At 41.0% G+C, this 21,518-nt stretch overlaps 2 protein-coding genes across 3 annotated transcripts; one reads left to right on the top strand and one right to left on the bottom strand.

Annotated features, from left to right (window-relative positions):
* The first annotated feature begins 248 nt into the window (after window positions 1-248).
* LOC124006211 (phosphoserine phosphatase-like) lies at window positions 249-10,358 on the top strand. 2 transcript variants are annotated; one of them, XM_046316057.1, is made up of 6 exons: window positions 249-464; window positions 6,339-6,482; window positions 6,665-6,799; window positions 7,025-7,170; window positions 9,128-9,276; window positions 9,788-10,358. In XM_046316057.1, the coding sequence occupies exons 2-6, from the start codon at window positions 6,343-6,345 to the stop codon at window positions 9,896-9,898; spliced, it is 681 nt and encodes a 226-aa protein (XP_046172013.1). In that variant the 5' UTR covers window positions 249-464; window positions 6,339-6,342; the 3' UTR covers window positions 9,899-10,358. The 2 variants fall into 2 exon arrangements, with proteins under 2 accessions (XP_046172013.1, XP_046172014.1); XM_046316058.1 differs by lacking the exon at window positions 249-464 and adding an exon at window positions 2,434-2,575.
* A 626-nt stretch (window positions 10,359-10,984) lies between these two features.
* LOC124006210 (protein NipSnap homolog 2-like) lies at window positions 10,985-19,128 on the bottom strand. Its single transcript, XM_046316056.1, has 10 exons — window positions 18,971-19,128; window positions 16,956-17,095; window positions 16,701-16,746; window positions 15,604-15,698; window positions 14,174-14,244; window positions 13,726-13,866; window positions 13,391-13,422; window positions 12,321-12,415; window positions 12,056-12,139; window positions 10,985-11,947 (listed from the first exon to the last, which is right to left on the bottom strand). Exons 1-10 carry the CDS (start codon window positions 19,114-19,116, stop codon window positions 11,883-11,885), a joined length of 915 nt encoding a protein of 304 aa, XP_046172012.1. The 5' UTR covers window positions 19,117-19,128; the 3' UTR covers window positions 10,985-11,882.
* Window positions 19,129-21,518: the final 2,390 nt, after the last annotated feature.

Below are 21,518 nucleotides of genomic sequence, written 5' to 3'. Positions count from 1 at the left end.
CACTGCGCCTTTCTAAGCTCTACCATCATGAGCAACAACTTTGTATTGCACATGTGTAAAATGAAATGCTATGAGTATGAACATAAAAGATGTAAAAAGAGATGTCATTGGTCACACTGTCAAAAAGACGATGCAATTAGAGGCGCTATACCGATCGTGGCATTAGGCCACCACTGCGTAGTGGGTGAACTAACGTTACGTAAAAGGAAAAAGTAGTGGGCGGTCTCACGTACCGGCTTTCATTTGATTCGCGCAGCTTTCTCTTCCTCACCAGTGAACCTATTGAATGCATCTGGGAAGTCGGACGATACTGAAACCGGGGACAGTGCTATATCAACACTTTAGCAACCAAGAACATTTTACACAAAATTGTTTTCTTATTGAATAAATTAGACTTAGCTTGCAGGTCCAGCACATGCCAAAAGAAGAGTACCATTTAACACCATCAAGGACACTTTGAACAGGTAATGCAGATTCATAAATTGTCCTTAAATTGATACATTATGTAACGCATTGCATGATTTCAAATGAACTCTATTGTTTTGCTCTGTGATGCCAACCGTGCACAAATGTATTGCAGTGAAAACGCAATCTGGCAATGGCATTCATTACCTTTTGCGCGCATGCAATTAATTTTTCTCGAGGAGAGTATTACACAACAGTTCAATTGCAGGATAGTTTTCTTCAGGGACAGGGTGCTGTTGTGCTCTTTGTTTCTACTGCCAGCGCCTAGAACTAAACGTTGCACCAACAGACTTGGTTATTTCGATGACATTTTTAACTATAGAAAATGAAAGGTAAAGTTGTTATATTCAGTGGTGGAAAAAGTACCCAATTGTCATACTTGAGTAAAAGTAAAGATACCTTAATAGAAAAGGACTCAAGTAAATGTCACACAGTACAATCCTGGTTGAGTAAAAGTCTAAACGTATTTGGTTTTAAATATACTTAAGTATCAAAAGTAAATGTAATTGCTAAAATATACTTAAGTGTAAATTAAAAGTTTAAAGAATGTCAAATTCCTTATATTAAGCAAAACCAGGCGGCACCATTTAAAAAACATTTTTACATTTATTTTCGGATAGCCCAGGGCACGCTTCAACACTCATAATTTACAAACGAAGCATGTGTTTGAATCCGCCAGATTAGAAGCAGTAGGGATGACCAGGGATGTTCTCTTGATAAATGTGTGAATTAGACCATTTCTGTCCTGCTAAGCATTCAAAATGTAGCGAGTACTTTTGGGTGTCAGGAGAAATGTAGGTAGTAAAAAGTACATACTATTCTTCAGGAATATAGTGAAGTAGAAATGGTAATGTACAGATACTCCCCCCCCCCCCAAAAAACTAATTAAGTAGTACTTTCAAGTATTTTTACTTAAGTACTTTACACCACTGGTTAAATAATCAGATTGTTGCACTGCATCTGTTGATCAATCATGTATGGTACAGATACTATGGCATGCTTGAGCTGATCACATCATTTTATTTTTAATGTTGTCGCCAAATGTTCAGCCTGGTCTCATAGTTAGACATAACATGGTAAATGCAAACTCTGGACACTGAAATCAGTACGGTATGTTATGTTTGGTATGGTTACAAAAGACAGAAGGTTACTTAAGGCAAAAACGAAAGGAGGGGGATTGGTCGGGATGGGTGGGCATTTTAATGCGAATGTCTAGCAACTCAACAGTTGTGTGTTTGAATCTCATCAGACAATATTAGCTAATTAGCAACTATATTGAACAAAAATATGAACGCCAAGTGTTGGTCCCATGTTTACTTAGCTGAAATGAATCTACAGGTAGCGAAACACTAACCAACTAGGTTCAAAGTTAGCTAACATTAGGCTACAACTAGCAACGCAAATGGCTCTGAGATACGAATATCATTTTTTTAAACAAAATTAGAAATGTAGAATATCTGAAAATGTAGCTAGCTAGACTCTCTTACCTGAATACATGGATGAACGCTTCTCTGTTTCTGTCACGGATGCCATGGTTGCCCTTAGTTTGAAGATGTAATCCGGAGACTGGAGATATTTTATACAACAACCTTCTGTGTTCTCTTTTTGACTCCCTCCGCATTTGCAACCAAACATCTGAATTTTCTCCATCTCATTAGCTATAATACTCTGCTTCCATGGGGCATTGAGTCCTCCAGAAAGTGGAGAGGTATCTTTAAAAAAAGATGTGTTAGTAAAGATTATCCACTGAGCAGCTCATTATAGACATTTACATTTAAGTCATTTAGCAGACGCTCTTATCCAGAGCGACTTACAAATTGGTGCATTCACCTTATGACATCGAGTGGAACAGTCACTTTACAATAGTGCATCTACATCTTAAAGGGGGGGGGTGAGAGGGATTACTTATCCTATCCTAGGTATTCCTTAAAGAGGTGGGGTTTCAGGTGTCTCCGGAAGGTGGTGATTGACTCCGGAAGGTGGTGATTGACAGAAGCGTGATACATGGCAGACCAATCCAAACTCATCTCTCGGCATTTCCAGCCCATCCATTATCTCATCCAATCATGGCTAGTGGGAAGGTTCATGCCGTTTTCAGTGGCTAAACCAAGTAAGCTCTTAATTTAACAATTGTATTCATATTTACAAATGGCATACACAGTTGTTATTAAGGCACAAAAAAAATCCTGTGAAGTAGTGATGTGCAACATATACATTTTATTTTTGTATATATTTTTTAACCTTTATTTAACTAGGCAAGTCAGTTAAGAACAAATTCTTATTTTCAATGATGGCCTAGGAACAGTGGGTTAACGGCCTGTTCAGGGGCAGAAAGACAGATTTGTACCTTGTCAGCTCGGGGGTTTGAACTTGCAACCTTCCTAGTCCAATGCTCTAACCACTAGGCTACCCTGCCCACCCATATGCCTCGTTTCCTGAAATAAGTCACAAATGTGGTGTTTTGTCACGCAACATAATGCTACAGAGGACTCCAGTTTTGAGGGAGTGTGCAATTGGCATGCTGACTGCAGGAATGTCCACCTGCGGGAGGGATCATCTGAGACCAGCAACCCGGACAGCTGATGAAACTGGGGTTTGTACAACTGAAGTATTTCTGCACAAACTGTCAGAAACCGACTCAGGGAAGCTCATCAGCATGCTCATCGTCCTCACCAGGGTCTTGACCTGACTGCAGTTTGTCGTTGTAACTGACTTCAGTGGGCAAATGCTCACCTTCAATGGCCACTGAAACACTGGAGAAGTGTGCTCTTAACGGATTAATCATGGTTTCAACTACTTGGCAGATGGCAGACAGCATCTTATGGTGTCATGTGGGCAAGTTGTTTGCTGATGTCAACATTGTGAACAGAGTGCCCCATGGTGGAGTTATGGTATGGGCAGGCATAAGCTATGGACAACAAACACAATTCAATTTAATCCATGGCAATTTGAATGCACAGAGATACCGTGAAGAGATCCTGAGGCCCATCGTCATGCCATTCATCCATAACCTCATGTTTCATAATGATAATGTCCCATGTAGCAAGGATCTTTGCACAATTCCTGGAAGCTGAGAATGTCCCAGTTCTTCCATTGCCTGCATATTCACCAGACGCATCACCCTTTGAGCATGTTTGGGATGCTCTTGATCGATGTGTATGACAGTGTGCTCCACTTCCAGCCAATATCCAGAAACTTCGCACTGCCATTGAAGAAGAGTCGGACAACATTCCAAACGCCACGATCAACAGTCTGATCAACTCTATGTGAAGGAGATGATGATGGTCACACCAGATACTGACTGGTTTTCTGAGCCACGCCCCTACCTCTTTTTAGTATTTATGACCAACTAAAGCAAATATGTATTCCCAGTCATGTGAAATCCATAGATTAGGGCCTAATGAATTGATTATAATTGACTGATTTCCTTTATAAACTGTATTTCAGTAAAATATTTGGAATTGTTGCATGTTGTGTTTATTTTTGTTCAGTGTACATAGGGGAAGGGTTAGCTAACATGCTAACTTTAACTGAACTCCTAACCCTAACCACTAGCCTAGCTAACGTTAGCAGTCTAGCTAACGTTAGCAGTCTAGCTAACGTTAGCAGTCTAGCTAACGTTAGCAGTCTAGTTAACGTTAGCAGCCTAGCTAACGTTAGCAGCCTAGCTAACGTTAGCAGCCTAGCTAACGTTAGCAGCCTAGCTAACGTTAGCAGCCTAGCTAACGTTAGCAGCCTAGCTAACGTTAGCAGCCTAGCTAACGTTAGCAGCCTAGCTAACGTTAGCAGCCTAGCTAACGTTAGCAGCCTAGCTAACGTTAGCATTAGCCACCTAGCTAACGTCAGCCACAACAAATGGGGTGTTTTTTAACATATCATACGTATTGCAAATTCTTAACATATTGGGGCGGGTGGGTAGCCTAGTGGTTAGAGCGTTGGACTATATGTCGTTCTGCCCCTGTTCCTAGGCATAGAAAATAAGAATTTGTTCTTAACTGACTTGCTTTAAATACAGGTAAAAAATCAAATTTAAAATACGAATTGTATTTTTACAATAAGATATTGTAATTCGTAACCTATACGAAATAGATGATGGACATCCACAAATTAATACATATCATACAAAACAACATATCATACTGAGGGAGACAGATTTATGTTTACTAAGTCCAGGTTGAAATGTTAGCTAAATGTCAAAGAAAGTGTAATTGATTTAGGCATTCAATAATATATATTTTCAGTATCAACCATTGTTATTGCATGCATATTAGTATGCATATAGCACCGAGAGTAGAAGCAGTGTAAAAAAAAGGGAGGGGGGGCTGGGGGGGACAATGCAAACAGTCCGGGTAGCAATTTGATTAGCTGTTCAGGAATCTTATGGCTTGGGGGTAGAAGCTGTTAATAAGCCTTTTGGACCTAGACTTGGTGCTCTGGTACCGCTTGCCATGCGGTAACAGAGAGAACATTCTATGGCTAGGTTGGTTGGAGTCTTTGACAATTTTTTGAGCCTTCCTCTGACACCGCCTGGTATAGAGGTCTTGGATGGCAGGAAGCTTGGCCCCAATGATGCACTGGGCCGTACACACTACTCTTTGTAGTGCCTTGCGGTCGGAGGCCGAGCAATTGCCATACCAGGCGGTGATGCAACCATGCTCTTGATGTTGCAGCTGTAGAACTTTTTGAAGATCTGAGGAGCCATGCCAAATCTTTTCAGTCTCCTGAAGGGGAATAGGCATTGTCGTGCCCTCTTCACAACAGTCTTGGTCTGTTTGGACCATGATAGTTCGTTGGTGATGTGGACACCAAGGAACTTAAACCTCTAAACCTGCTCCACTACAGCCCCATCAATGAGAATGGGGGCGTGCTTGGTCCTCCTTTTCCTGTAGTCCACAATCATCTCCTTTGTCTTGGTCACGTTGAGTGAGAGGTTGTTATCCTGGCACCACACCGCCAGGTCTCTGACCTCCTCCCTACAGGCTGTCTCATCGTTGACGGTGTTGTGTCATCTGCAAACTTAATGATGGTGTTGGAATCGTGCTTTGCCATGCAGTCATGGGTCAACAGGGAGTACAGGAAGGGACTGAGCATGCACCCCTGAGGGGCCTCCGTGTTGAGGATCAGCGTGGCAGATGTGTTGTTACCTAACCTTACCACCCTTACCAGCTTAGTGATGAGCTTTGAGGGCACTATGGGGTTGAATGCTGAGCTGTAGTCAATGAATAGCATTCTCACGTAGGTGTTCCTTTTGTCCAGGTGGGAAAGGGCAGTGTGGAATGCAGTAGAAATTGCATCATCTGTGGTTCTGTTGGAGTGGTATGCAAATTGGAGTGTGTCTAGGGTTTCTGGGGTAATGGTGTTGATGTGAGCCATGACCAGCCTTTTAAAGCACTTCATGGCTACAGACGTGAGTGCTACGGGTCGGTAGTCATTTAGGCAGTTTGCCTTGGTGTTCTTGGGCACAGGGACTATGTGTAATGTAATGTGGTCTGCTTGAAACATGTTGGTATTACAGCATCGGTCAGGGACAGGTTGGTCAGCGCATTCTCTGAGTACACGTCCTGGTAATCCATCTGGCCCTGTGGCCTTGTGAATGTTGACCTGTTTAAAGGTTTTACTCACATTGGCTACGGAGAGCGTAATTACACAGTCGTCCGGAACAGCTGTTGCTCTCATATGCATGCTTCATGCATGCTCAAGTAGTTAAGGATTTGCTTTCCCTTCTCATGACCTCTGTACCTGTCTACTATTGACAAATTGAATTACTTGTTATCTGATGCACTTTCAATGTACTGTCCTGTTCAAATAGAAATTACCACTGTCAGTTAAACAATCAATTATGTTTTTGTCTATCCTGCATGCTTTTGTTTCAGCATAATGACAACTTTATCACAGACAAAGGAAATCTTCCGGAGAGCAGACGCTGTGTGCTTTGATGTTGACAGCACTATTATCAGAGAAGAAGGCATTGATGAGCTAGCCAAATTCTGCGGGGTTGGAGATGCTGTCACAGAAATGTATGTTGTGTAGCAATTCATAATGATTTTAAGATGAAAAGCATGTGCTTTCTTCTCTCGTTTATCCCGGCCCATCTACATTCCTGTCTACATTTCTCTGTGCCATAATTTTCTACATGTTATGTTCTAAATGTTTCATTCTCAACATATTTGTTGAGTACATTGAGTTTCTCTCATTTCAGGACTCGCAAGGCCATGGGGGGGTCAGTGACTTTTAAAACCGCTCTGACAGAGCGCCTGTCAATCATCCGATGCTCGAGGGAACAAGTGAACAAACTGATAACTGACCACCCTCCCCAGTTGACGACAGGTATTAAGTAAGTGGTTGCTGATTTCAATTGGTCAATTTTTTTCCACTCAACACTATTTAATTATTAGCAGAGGCTATTGTAATTTTATCGTCATTCGCACATAAAATGGTTGAACTTCCAGTAGTCTCTTCAAGCTGAGTGTCTAACCTCAAGTTGCACAATTGCCTATGAAACATGTACTAATTTCTGCATGTTGTAGAATAAATGGACACAATTCCATCCATTGTCCAGGGAGCTTGTTGATACTCTGCACCAGCGCAACGTGAAGGTGTTCCTGGTCACTGGCGGTTTCTGCTGTATCGTGGAGCATGTTGCCACTCAACTCAACATTCCCCTCCATCACGTGTATGCCAACCGCCTCAAGTTCTACTTCAATGGTAAGAGCAGATCAGAGCAGCATCAGAATCACCTCACACTGTTGCAGGGATGAACTGTATTTGATTACTGTATGATCATTAATGTTTGAATATTATGAGTTATTTTGGTTTGACGACTTGAAGCAAAAACAGGTGGCCATCTTCTCACTCCAGTATCGCTGTACATTTGGTATTGGCACTGACCTTGCATATATAATTATTGTGTTTTCTTTATTACATACAGTACCAGTCAAAGGTTTGGACACACCTACTCATTCAAGGGTTTTTCTTTTCTTTTTATATTTTCTACATTGTAGAATAATAGTGAAGACATTACAACTATGAAATAACACATATGGAATTATGTAGTAACCAAAAAAGTGCGAAACAAATCAAAATATATTTGAGGTTCTACAACGTAGCCTCCCTTGATGACAGCTTTGCACACTCTTGGCATTCTCTCAACCAGCTTCACCTGGAATGCTTTTCCAACCATCTTAAAGGAGTTCCCACATATGTTGAGCACTTGTTGGCTGCTTTTCCTTCACTCTGCGGTCCAACTAATCCCAAACCATCTCAATTGGGTTGAGGTCAGGTGATTGTGGAGGCCAGGTCATCTGATACAGCACTCCATCACTCTCCTTATTGGTCAAATAGCCCTTACACAGCCTGGAGGTGTGTTGTGTCATTGTGCTATTGAAAAACAAATGATAGTTCTTCTAAGCGCAAATCAGATGGGATGGTGTATCGCTGCAGATTGCTGTGGTAGCCATTCTGGTTAAGTGTGCCTTGAATTCGAAATAAATCACAGTCAGTGAAACCAGCAAAACACCCACACACCGTCACACCTCCTCCATGCTTCACAGTGGGAACCACACATGCAGAGACCATCCGTTCACCTACTCTGCGTCTCACAAAGACACGCTGTTGGAACCATAAATCTCAAATTTGGACTCATCAGACCAAAGGACAGATGTCCACCAGTCCAATGCTTGTGGTTTTTGGCCCAAGCAAGTCTCTTCTTTTATTGGTGTCCTTTAGTAGTGGTTTCTTGGCAATTTTGACCATGAAGGCCTGATTCACACAGTCTCCTCTGAACAGTTGATGTTGAGATGTGTCTATTACTTGAACTCTGTGGAGCATTTATTTGGACTGCAATTTCTGAGGCAGGTATCTCTAATGAACTTATTCTCTGCAGCAGAGGTAACTCTGGGTCTTCCTTTCCTGTGGCAGTCCTCGTGAGAGCCAGTTTCATCATAGTGCTTGATGGTTTTTGCGACTGCACTTGTAGAAACTTTCAAAGGTTCTTGACATTTTCCATATTGACTGACCTTCATGTCTTAAAGTAATTATGGACTGTTGTTTCTCTTTGCTTATTTGAGCTGTTCTTGCCATAAAATGGACTTGGTCTTTTAGCAAATAGGGCTACCTTCTGTATACCACCCCTACATTGTCACAACACAACTGATTGGCTCAAATCCATTAAGAAGGAAATAAATTCCACAAATTAACTTTTAGCAAGGCACACCTGTTAATTAAAATTCATTCCAAGTGGCTACCTCATGAAACTGGTTGAGAGAATGCCAAGAGTGTGCAAAACTGTCATCAAGGCAAAGGGTAGCTACTTTGAATAATCTAAAATTATAACATATATTTTCATGTTTAACACTTTTTGGGTTATGTGTTGATGTCTTCACTATTATTCTACAATGTAGAAATTTTGAAAAATAAAGAAAAGCCCTTGAATGAGTAGGTGTCCAACATTTTAACTGGTCTGTGTATTTTTTTTGTGCATTAGTTATACTATTTTGATATTGATTACTGCACTGTTGGGTAGCGCTTGCAAGTGAAGCATTTTACTGTACTTAATAAAACTTGAACTGAACTTCAGAGGGCTGGTTTCAGCCAAGCAAGCAGTAGATTGGCCTCTACAGGGAGAAATTCTTTACTAATTCAAACCATAATATTTTCCTCCTAGGTGAATATGCTGGCTTTGACGAGACCCAGCCCACATCTGAGAGTAATGGGAAGGGGAAGGTGATCAGCATGCTCAAGGAGAAGCACGGCTTCAAGAACGTGGTGATGATTGGCGATGGAGCCACAGACCTGGAGGCCTGTCCCCCTGCAGTAAGTGTTTTGTCAATACTCTTAAAGACAGGTGACAAGCTAGTATTTAAAGCTGTTATTTATGTAATCTCCGGCTTTCTGTCATAGAATACTTCATTATCCATCTTGAGAAGGAAATTTGTATATTTGTCTCTGCTCCCAACACTCCTAGACACCACAGAAACACACACACACAACACATTTTAGGGGGAGCAGTGTTAACAGCAGAGCAGAGCAGTGCCTGTGGAGGAGTTAATTATTAAGTGCCTTTTTCAAAGACACAATTACAGGGGTGTATTCACTAGGAACCAAACAGAAGCAAACGGAACGAACAGAGGAACCTACCTGAATTTGTCCAATAGAAACTCAAGTTTGCATTGCAAAATGTTTTGCTATGGTCTGCGACTAATGAATACACCCCAGTACCAGATTGTCAGGTGTTAAAGGCAGCTATAATGTAAAGTAACACTGGAATAATGGACACTGGTTGCCTTTTAAGCAATTTTCCTCAGCACAATGTTTTCTTTTTCAGAATGCATTCATTGGATTTGGTGGAAATGTGGTCAGGCAGCAAGTAAAGGAGAAAAGTTTGTGGTACGTCACAAGTTTTGGAGAGCTGCTAAAAGAACTGGAGAAGATTTAACAAAGAAATACCATATAAACCTCTTACAACTAGTGTTACTAATGCTAACATCAGTGTTTTATTTTCACCTAATGGTGTGCCTTTTATGGTTTTATCCAATGCACACTTTTTTTTCCCAGTCAATAATTTTCAATAAGTTTCCACAACAATAGTGTCTTCTTGGGTTTGACCCTTAACTTTTCTACTAGAGAATATAATTCAGATTAACCAAATGTTATTATTTTTGGAGGGATTAGAGTCAATTCCATTTCAATTCAGAATTTGTTTAATTCGGGAATAATTGAATTGACCCCAATCCTGGATGTTTTAAACTGCACTTTTGTGGTTTTGTCCTCATTTCAATGCTTTAGTGGTCAGGAAAATACAACTACTGCATTGTACAATATGTGCCATCAAATGTGCATTTATAGATGTTTTAATTTTGCTATTGACACTAATAATAGTAAAAGTGTAAAATGCAGTTCTGAGTGTGCGTGGTCATTTAATTGCTTGTTTTCTTTGTGTCAGACTCATGGTACCATCCACTAAACAATGACAAACACATCCATATTGTACTGACTAGCGCACAGTCTGGCAACAAAGGGCAGCAGTTTCCAGTTACCAGTTTCTCTTTGAATAACTTTGTGCTGACAATTCTTGCCACCTTTCATAAATACCCTGTAAATCAGGGAATAAAACTAGTATGATGCATGCTACTATCAACCCTTAAACATCTTTTAAAATCATAACGAGTAGCAGCATGACTCCACAATTAAACTTTCATTTCAGTACATTGGTAGTTGCACCTGGGCACAGAAATGTTCCATGATAATATTAGACTTGTGGTTTAACGCAGAACAGATTATTCATTATGCCTAACCAAAAACATGTTAAAGCTGATCAAACTGGGCAATATCTTCTCCATAAGGTTAAAACAAGCCATGTGCACTAAACAAGTACAATAACGTCAAGCTTATTGCAGATGGGAAAGAAATAGGGAGAGAATGCCCACGATTGCAATCAATACATGCACTTGAAAAAATTCACAGAAGACATTTTGGGTTAAAATAGGCATGGGCTTTAGCTCTGTATTCATCATACCAGTTCTCAAATAAATCCAAGTTTATTTTTCACGTACACAGATTAGCAGATGTTAAAGTTGGCGCAGCGAAATGCTTGTGTTTCTAGCTCCAGCAGTGCAGTAAATGTCTAACAGTACAATACTAATACACAAATTATCCCAAGAAGAAATAATCCCGCTCAGTGCCTTCACTTCAAAGTTACATAATTGACCATTAAGTAGATATTCTCTGACAAAATACAGTAACAATGCACTTGCCATTTGGACTGTCTTTCTAGCACTCTGTTTTAATCAGTAACAGCATTTCTTAGATCAGATTTCAGCCAAAAGTAATTTTGCAATGCAACAATGTGATTCATATATTTACATTAAATAAACAAAATAACCGCTAAATCACACATTGTGCATCTATAGTGATTTTTTTTTGTCAAGTCGTGCCCCAGTTGCCCAATTCTTCACTGCAAACAGAACACACTGCTAGGCTAGCCTTCTTTCCAAAGCAGCACTTTGGTTGGTTCTAAAAAAAAATATATACTAGATCTGCTGTGGCCAAGTGACCAGTGTTAATATGACCCAGTATGTTGGACATCAGTTCTCCACCCAACCACTATCAGGTTTCAATATGCTGATTTTGCACTGTTGAGCTCTCGTGCCATTGCCTTAGTTCTTCCAATTATAGAAGAGTATTTTAGGCAACAGTTTCCAGATGGGATACAATATTTTAACCTCCTGTGTCTGTTTTTTGAGTACCAAATATTGCTTGCGGGTGCAAAGTCAGAAATGGGTAAAGTAAAAGAAAGCAAATCAGAGAGGGGTTGGTTGGCAACATTAACTAGAGATTGAGACCACGGCAGTGAGATTTTTTACTTCGTTACATTTAAAAACAGGTGAGGTTTGGCATTCGGCCTTCTGTGTTCTCTCAGGTTACTGCAGCGGGGAAGCCTTCATTGGGATCATGATTCTGGAGTCCATGTGCTGAATGAGAGGAACTGAAACAGATACATGGTCAGATGAGAGTTCAAAGTAATTCATATTATTTTTCATTTAAAAAGTGTGCACACTATGTGAAAGTACACTTCATAACTGATTTTGCTGACCTGTATAATACACAACCTCATCCCAACCCTCATGTTGCCAAGCTGCGTTCCTTGTGGCTTCTCTGGCCTCAAGGTCTTTGTAAGCTGAAATCAACAATGAAACACTTATAAAATTAATGTTTGTCTTCTTTTAGAAAAATAATAACACCTTTGTATATAAGATGTACTAGGCTTTTAGGCTGAGAGGCTACAAGAATGTTAGATCTGTGTGAATGAACGAGGGGAAAGGAGAGAGGAGCGATACAGCTGGTCTGCCTGGCCTCACCCCAGAGGTGGTGCACCATGTAGAGGTTTCCGATCTGGGAGAAGAACCCTCCGACAGCCTCACTATTGTGCTGGCGGTAGCCAATAGCTCTGGCCCTTGGGAAAACATGCCAATCACAGCATCAGTCACAACACTTCCCCACAACCAATGCTTCATCTTCACATTTGCTCAATGCCACCCCATGCAGATTATAATTGTTATATCTATTTAACCTTACTTTATACAAGTATTCAATTAAGAACATATTCTTATTTGTCATGATGACCTGTCAAAGAGGCGAGCACAGCAGCCATATACAATTATAATGGGCTACTGTGCATGTGGTGTCTCAACCAATGTTGACTGTTTGGACACTCATTTGACTACTCATACGGTTTGATTGAACTTGCTTGAAAACCATCATTCCAGTTTGGCAGAACCAGTTGGCTATACAGACAGTTGGATTGGACGTACTCATGCATTGAGACTGCTAACTGTATGGTGTGGGGTTGGAGACATTTCATTATTGGCTCTGAAGCAGTCCTATTAGTCATCGTATATACAACCATATCAATACCAATCATGTACAGTCATTTTAATTAGCCAAATCATACTGACTTAATTCATGTTGCTTTAACAATGTGGCATTACTTTTTTTATTTTATTACATTTCCCCCAATTAGAATTGATAACTCTGATCAATTACTGAATCAAATAAATCAGAGTACGCAAAATCACAAATTAAACTTATTTTGGCAGACAAGTTTGAATAATTCAGGACAATTAATTAACATTGAAATATTGAATATTTGTCATAAACAAACAAATGTTTTCAACATAAACCTGAGAGAATGGAGTCATCCAGGCTCATAGGCTCCTGTTGAATGTAAACAACTAAATTCAATCTGAAAATAGCAAGGACAATAGTATAATCTCCCTTTAAATCCTGTGCACTCTAGGATCTAACAGAGTATCAAAATAGTGTCTCTCTGGAATAGCTTTAATTAAGGAGAAAGTGTTAACCAGAAAAATAAAACTATATGCTGAAAGTAAAGATGATGAGTAGTTTAAATGTCATCAGATTGCCTTACCAGTAATTACCCCACTCAATCATGGTGCCAGGCTGGAAAAAGGAAACATGAGAAAAAAGGTTTTGTATTTTACAGGAATAACAAAGTGTGTGACACAATTTCCTCCACGATTCAAAATTAATCATAAAGTCCCTTTCACCTGGATTGCAATATAGGCCTACATTTATGAGCATGTTTCCATAGAGCATACACAAACTCTCCAATCTTTATGTCAACAATTGCCCACCTTTTGCATTATCTCATGGTGATTCATATTTGTTCAGAAATATAGCACCATCCTAAACTAAACCCCTAGTAGTACTATGGTTAATGAGGTTCAGTCACTAAGTACTCACTCTGAGCTGGTAGGACCTGAGCTCGTAGATGTTGGGTCCCTTCCTGGGGATGGGCTCATTCCAGAAGCTGAACTCCAGGAGCAGTTGGTTCCTACGAGACAACAGCATCTTTCCTCTCTCCTCCCGGTACTTCATGAACTCCTATGGATGAACGTCAATCTGGGTGTCAACCTCATATCAATAAGCACATATGATACCGCACTGTCTATATAGAGAGGGGTTCTTTAGCTGTAGATTATAAGCCAGGGGTTATAGTAGGGCTGGAGCAAAAGCCAGCACACACAGTAGCTCTTCAGAAGGAAGGTTGGCCACCCAGTATATGAGTTAATGTGACAGGCAACATCAGACAATACTAGCATATGAAGCTATATTCTAGAATACTATATTCAAAGTGAAGGCTTGTAGATGCTGCCGGGGAGGAATTGACAGTCATGCAACAGTTTGTTACCTTGTTCTGCCTAAGTTTGCTCATGACCTCAGTCAGAGCTGGGTATCCTCCTCTATACCGCCACATATGGACTGGAAAAACACACAATAGCAATTACTTTGCAAAGCAATAATAAGCATATTCAGAGACATATCCATAATCCTTCTGATAAGTGTAAGGGCATTATTTCAGCAATGCAAAACCAACAGCCAGGTAACTACGGACAACGTGTAGACATTACATGGGAAGGCTGGGGTTAGGCAACACTGGTCCTGGAAAGGTAGATGTCTGCAGGTGCTGAGCAATTAGTGCTTTTTGAGGTCGCTTTGGTTTCGGTTCGACTATAAAAACTATAATCACAGTTTTCAATTATAAAGGTTGATTGCTGTAACACAGAATAAAACAATTAATACAAGTCCCATGATGGTTGTGACTGCCCATTACTTTTTATTACTTAATAACCATTAATTGATAAGCAGGTAGTGACTGCCCATTACTTTACGTGAATACATTATTTCAGTTGTGTATATTACATTTGTTTTATTTGATTACTTTATTATTTAATTCCAAGTCAACATCTCATCTCTATAGAGCTGCTGCCTATGCTTTCTGACAAAATCATTATTTTGTAGTTCTTCAAAGTAAATAAGTCATACTTTTATGACTGCTGAATACCAACTATTAATCACTTATATCATGTATTTTGAGGTAACAGCTGCTCTCTATATCACCTCACCATTGCACATTCTTCTCATCTGTAGCAGGCGTAAAAGAAACACAGACCGGCCAAGTATATGCACAATGGATTATGGTCATTGTAGGTAATTGCCACGTTTTATGTGCTAAACTATGTAGAATATTGGCCTGTTGGAAACTACAACTCCCTACTACATCGCACAGTTCATGCTGGATTTGATTTAACTCTAGAGAACCTGTGCAATGTGCGCATTGAGCTCACAGAAAAAAGCTAATGAAATGGTATTCAAATAATTGAACCAACATTCGTCAATTAGTTGCACAGGGGGCTGCTGAGGGGAGAATTGCTCATAATAATGGCTGGAAAGGAGCAAATGGAATGGCATTAAACACCTGTACATCATGTGTTTGATACCATGCCACATACTCTGCTCCAGTCATTAACACGAACCCGTTCTCCCCAATTAAGGTGCCACCAACCTCCTGTGATTAGTTGTTTAAAAAACAAAAAATAACCAACATTTCGGTTAAATGCTCAGCACTATTTGCAGGCTTTGTTATTATTGCCAAGTGGGTGTAACGCCGACTTAATTGAATCATCATATCACTACGAATATGTGCGAGACTGGCCTTCATTGAACCATTTCTCCTGAACTAAGGTTGCATATCCCTACAGGTGTGCCAATTCCAGAGAATGTGCAGTTCAACTAGACTAGAAAGTGGAGGAGGGTGTACTCTGCTGCCAGCATTCTTACCAGCCTGGTCCTGCTCTCCATACCAGGTGTTCCAGGTACCCACCAGCTCACATGGATAGTACTTATCATTATGGATAGATGGCAGGGTCTCCTCACTGTCAAGGGAAAACAATAACAAACACATTCTACCAGGGAGCCTAGCAGTTAAGAGCGTTGGGCCAGTAACCGAAAGGTCGGTGGTTCGAATCCCTGAGCCAGCAAGCTGGGAAAATATGCCGTTCAGCCTTTGACCAAGGCAGTTAACAACCATTGCCCCCCTGGGTGTTGATGACATGCAAGTCGATTAAGGCAGCCCCCCGCACCTCTGATTCAGAGGGGTTGGGTTAAATACCGAAGACAGATTTTGGTTGAATGCCTTCAGTTGTGCAACTGACTAGGTTCCCCTTATAATAATTGTTTGATATATAATATAAAAATGTGACTTATTATGACTATAACAGATTAACTGTTATTATTGATGCCTGGATGCAATAATTTGATGTTAGCACAGACACCACTGCAGCTTTCTTGTCAGGTTTCTCTTAGGACTTCAACATACACTTCCCAGCTAAATAGAATGCTCTATAACAATCCCCATCCCAAATGTTTAAAATATGCATTTTGGCGGTGTCTTCTGTGTCTAAACCAGTTGTGCAGATTATACGATAAGTAAAAGGTTATTATGACTTAGTCATCTTAAGTATTAGCATAGATAAATTATTCTACACACTGTTGCCATGCCACTGAGTCAATTACATCACAGGAATAAAACTGAAAACATTTTGGCTAAACTCTGCCCTTAAAGAAAAACCACATGAATTTCGCGTGATCTTAATTTGATAACATGTGGCAACATGTGTTCCAAAGACACGTTTTCACGTCATGTGATTTTCCACACATGAAAGCATGTGTTTTTTTCTGTAATGGTGCACAACCCACTAGTGACACCAGCTGTGCAGTCATAATATCCCAGCTACTACTACCGTTTACCTTATATTTCACACATACTCAACAACCAAATTAAACAACCATTTGCGACAGTACTACCCTCAGTATGGCTACTACTTGAGCGGCTTCAGGTATAAAGGCCTAGACTGAACAAGGTCCATTTTACTTACCAAAGCTGGTTGTAGGCATCCAGGCACTCTGGTTTCACGTTATGGACTGTAACAGAATAAGCTCTATTAGACATAGTGCCCTCTGTGTGGGAAGGGGTTAAATTGGTCACACTTTACATTACACTCAAGGTCTGTAAGTACAGTGAAACAAGTATTGTAATTACACATTATGCTTATGGTTATTACACTGCATTCAAAACTCTGAAATATAAAAAAGTAATTAAGGTGAACAAGTTACAGTAAAGCACAACTTACACTGGATTTTGTAGAGGTTGCTTTCCTCATTCTTGGTAAGCAAGTGGGAGTGGGCATCCTTTCTGGGATCAACTTTACGCACAAATAGCGACTTGAACCAGCTGTCTTCACGACTCCTATGGTTTGACGCTGACAACCCCCTGGAGAAAAAAATACAGATGGTGGTGTTAATACACATGTGAACGGAGACATCTTATGAAGTTACTGACTCATCTATTCCTGCAGCAAAGGATTTCACTGCTGAGTAGTGAGTTGAAGTCAGATCTGACCGTGCATGTATTCCACATTTCTCTACAGGTGAATGACAGCAAGGTCTATCTAAGAATAATAACAGTAACACATGTATGTTGATGCCCAAGCTGCCTACACACAATGTTTGAGAAAATGCACAGTAGTTTCCTACATGCAGTACCATTTCTTGCAAGTCTCTGGATGTTTCCAAAGTAAACAACAAGCATTGACAGTTACAGCTTGCCACAGACTACCACTGTTGCATATACAGTACACACGTGCAATCATGGTGCTTATGCACTAAAAAAATCTTTAAAACGATGCATCATTGACTAGTTGACATAAGGTAAAGAAATGCTGATGTAGTAACATAGTCAATTAATGTAATGCAAAATACAGTAAGCTACACTATATATACACACACAAATGTGAAAAACCCTTCAAATTAGTGGATTTGGCTATTTCAGCCACACCAGTTGCTGACAGGTGTATAAAATCTAGCACACAGCCATACAATCTCCATACACAAACATTGGCAGTAGAATGGCCTTACTGAAGAGCTCAGTGACTTTCAACCTGGTACCATCATAGGATGCCACCTTTCCAACAAGTGAGTTTGTCAAATTTATGTCCTGCTAGACCTGCCCCGGTCAACTTTAAGTGCTGTTATTGTGAAGTGGAATCTTCTATGAGCAACGCCGGCACACAAGCTCACAGAACGGGACTGCTGAAGCGTGTAGCATGTAAAAATGGGCTTCCATGGCTGAGCAGCCACAGTTTTTTCCGCCACTGGACTCTGTAGCAGTGGAAACGCGTTCTCTCGAGTGATGAATCACGCTTCACCATCTGGTAGTCCAATGGACTAATCTGGGTTTGTCAGATGCCAGGATAACACCATCTGCCCCAATGGATAGTGCAAACTGTAAAGTTTAGTGGAGGAGAAATAATGGTCTGAGGCTGTTTTTCATGGTTCAGGCCAGTGAAGGGAAATCTTAACACTACAGCATACACTGACATTCTAGACGATTCTGTGCTTCCAACTTTGTGGCAACAGTTTGAGGAAGGTAGAGCGAGGTCCATACAGAAACCGTTTGTCAAGATCGGTGTGGAAGAACTTGACTGGCCTGCACAGAGCCCTGATATCAAACCCCATCGTACCCCTATGGGATGAATTGGAACGCCAACTGCGAGCCAGGCCTAAACGGCCAACATCAGTCCCAGCCCTCATTAATTATCTTGTGGCTGAAATGAAGCAAGTCCCAGCAGCAACGTTCCAACATCTAGTGGAACGCCTTCCCAGAAGAGTGGAGGCTGTTATAGCTGCAAAGGGGGGGACCAACTCCATATTAATGCCCATGATTTTGGAATGAGATCTTCGATGAGCAGCTGTCCACATACTTTTGGTCATGTAGTGTATATCCACAACAGTAGCCCTACCTTTATAATAATGACCTTGAGCATGTGTGATAATAATTCACTGTTAGACAGACACGTACACTAGTAACTGGGTATGCCGTGCATTAACTTCAAGAATGTAACCATTTTAGAATAGCTCAAATTAGAAGGTGCACTAATTAGTAGCTTATCAAATAGACGACAGGCCAATAGTTGACTGGCTAGCTATTTATGCTAGCTTGCTAGCAGTCATTTGTTCAGGTTCACTCCTGCACACTTGCAGCATAGACGAGTCAGTGGGAGCCTCTATTCTCCTAAATCGTAAATGGAACAAAAGTCAGAACCCAAACGCGTTAAATCCTAAACGTGAAAAGTAATAATAGTCACACCTGGATAAAACGACGGTCTGTCCTGTTGACTGGGCCGTGTTTTTTGCCTGACTCAGGCCATTGCCAAATCTCTGAAGGACTCGCGTCGCCATCTTCCATTGATCACGCTGGAGCGTGTTCATTACGCCGAATCGGTTGCAAAACATTTCTTAAACGGAAGCAAACGGAACAAATGGGGCGGGACCTGAATTTGTCCAATAGAAGCTCTCGTTTTGTTCTGTTTGCTTCCGTTTGGTTCTTAAACGATAAACAGTTTCCGTAATGAATACACCTCCGTCTTATGCAAAAACACTATTATTACTTTGTCTACAATGTAGCCACCAGGTGGTAGTAAAACACAAACAAATGAATGGTGTGACCAGGGGAGGACCACCTGTCCTCGGTACTACCGTATGTTACTGTTTTTACATACACACTTGAAAAGGAGACTGGTGTGTGTGTTCCTCTTCTTTGTAGACTTAATTTCTTTCTTTTTTGCTTGACTGAATATATCTACTGTATTTTCTATGATTGGGGATAAATGGAAGACTTCATTCATGCATTCTAAAATCTTTGATGATGTGCCTGTTCTAAATTCCCCGGCCTCCAGGACAGTCTACATCAGGTGACTGGAATGATATACTCTTTTTTTATGTACTCTTCCAGCCGACGCTTGACTGACCTTCATGTCTTAAAGTAATGATGGACTGTCGTTTCTCTTTGCTTATTTGAGCTGTTCTTGCCATAATATGGACTTGGTCTTTACCAAATAAGGCTACCTTCTGTATACCACCCCTACCTTGTCACAACACAACTGATCGACTCAAACGCATTAAGAAGGAAAGAAATTCCACAAATGTACTTTTGGCAAGGCATACCTGTTAATTGAAATTCATTCCAAGTGACTACCTCATGAAGCTGGTTGAAAGAATGCCAAGAGTGTGCAAAACTGTCATCGAGGGAAAGGGTGGCTACTTTGAAGAATCTCAAATACTTTTTTGGTTACTACACGATTCCATATGTGTAATTTCATAGTTTTGATGTCTTCACTATTATTCTACAATGAAGAAAATAGCAAAAATACAGAAAAACCCTTGAATGAGTAGGTGTGTCCAAACTTTTGATAGGTACAGTATACACACTACATGACCAAATCACCTGCTCATCAAACATCTAATTCCAAAATCATGGGCATTAATATCCAGAGTCCAATGGCGGCAAGCTTCACACCATTCCAGCCGACGCTTGGCATTGCGCATAGGGATCTCAGGCTTGTGTGCGGCTGCTCGACCATGGAAACCCATTTCATGAACCTCCCGACTAACAGTTCTTGTGCTTGAAACTCGGTACTGAGTGCTGCAACCGAGGACAGACGATTTTTACGCACTACGCACTGTCCCGTTCTGTGAGATTGTGTGGCCTACCACTTGGCGGCTGAGCTGTTGTTGCTCCTAGACGTTTCCACTTAACAATGAGAGCACTTACAGTTGATCGGGGCAGCTCTAGCAGGGCAGAAATTTGACGAACTGACTTGTTGGGAAGGTGGCATTCTATGACAGTGCCACGTCATAGGATCACTGAGCTCTTCAGTAAGGGTCATTCTACTGCCAATGTTTGTCTATGGAGATTGCATGGCTGTGTGCTCTATTTTATACACCTGTCAGCAACGGGTGTGGCTGAAATAGCCGAATCCACTCATTTGTAGTGGTGTCCACATACTTCTGGACATGTAGTGTGTACAGTGCCTTCGGAAAGTATTCAGACTCCGATACTTTTTCCACATTTTGTTATGTTACAGCATTTTTCTCATCAATAGTGGAGCAGGTTGAAAGCTTCAATTTCCTTGGTGTCCACATCACCAACAAACTAGAATGGTCCAAATACACCAAGACAGTCATGAAGAGGGCATGACAAAGCCTATTGCCCCTCGGGAAGCTAAAAAGATTTGGCATGGGTCCTCAGATCCTCAGGTTCTACAGCTGCAACATCGAGAGCATCCTCACTGGTACGGCAATTGCTTGGCCTCTGACCGCAAGGCACTACAGAGGGTAGTGCATATTGCCCAGTACATCACTGGGGCTAAGCTGCCTGCCATTCAGGACCTCTACACCAGGCGGTGTCAGAGGAAGGCCCTAAAAATTGTCAAAGACCCCAGCCACACCAGTCATAGACTGTTCTCTCTGCTACCGCATGGCAAGCGGTACCGGAGTGCCAAGTCTAGGACAAAAAGGTTTCTCAACAGTTTTTACCCCCAAGCGATAAGACTCCTGAGCAGATAATCAAATGGCTACCCAGACTATTTGCATTGTGTGACCCCCCCCCAACCCCTCTTTTACACTGCTACTACTCTCTGTTTATCATATATGCATAGTCACTTTAACTATACATTCATGCACATACTACCTCAATTGGGCCGACCAACCAGTGCCCCCGCACAGTGGCTAACCGGGCTATCTGCATTGTGTCCCGCCACCCACCACCCACCAACCCCTGTTTTCTGCTACTGCTACTCTCTGTTCATCATATATGCATAGTCACTTTAACCAAATCTACATGTACATACTACCTC

Source organism: Oncorhynchus gorbuscha, linkage group LG19 (genome assembly GCF_021184085.1).
Source record: "Oncorhynchus gorbuscha isolate QuinsamMale2020 ecotype Even-year linkage group LG19, OgorEven_v1.0, whole genome shotgun sequence".
In the NCBI taxonomy this organism is placed as follows: Eukaryota; Metazoa; Chordata; class Actinopteri; order Salmoniformes; family Salmonidae; genus Oncorhynchus; species Oncorhynchus gorbuscha.
The sequence above is the reverse complement of the archived record's forward strand: the minus strand, read 5'-3'. Positions and strand labels throughout refer to the sequence as shown.

Coding starts and splice junctions, on each gene's coding strand:
- LOC124006211 (XM_046316057.1), top strand. CDS start 6,343: ATGACAACTTTATCACAGACAAAGGAAATCTTCCGGAGAGCAGACGCT. Junction 6,483..6,664: donor GGAGATGCTGTCACAGAAAT/GTATGTTGTGTA, acceptor CTCTCATTTCAG/GACTCGCAAGGCCATGGGGG. Junction 9,277..9,787: donor TGGAGGCCTGTCCCCCTGCA/GTAAGTGTTTTG, acceptor TTTCTTTTTCAG/AATGCATTCATTGGATTTGG.
- LOC124006210 (XM_046316056.1), bottom strand. CDS start 19,116: ATGTTTTGCAACCGATTCGGCGTAATGAACACGCTCCAGCGTGATCAA. Junction 16,747..16,955: donor CAACCTCTACAAAATCCAGT/GTAAGTTGTGCT, acceptor ATTCTGTTACAG/TCCATAACGTGAAACCAGAG. Junction 12,416..13,390: donor ATTGAGTGGGGTAATTACTG/GTAAGGCAATCT, acceptor TGTTTTCCCAAG/GGCCAGAGCTATTGGCTACC.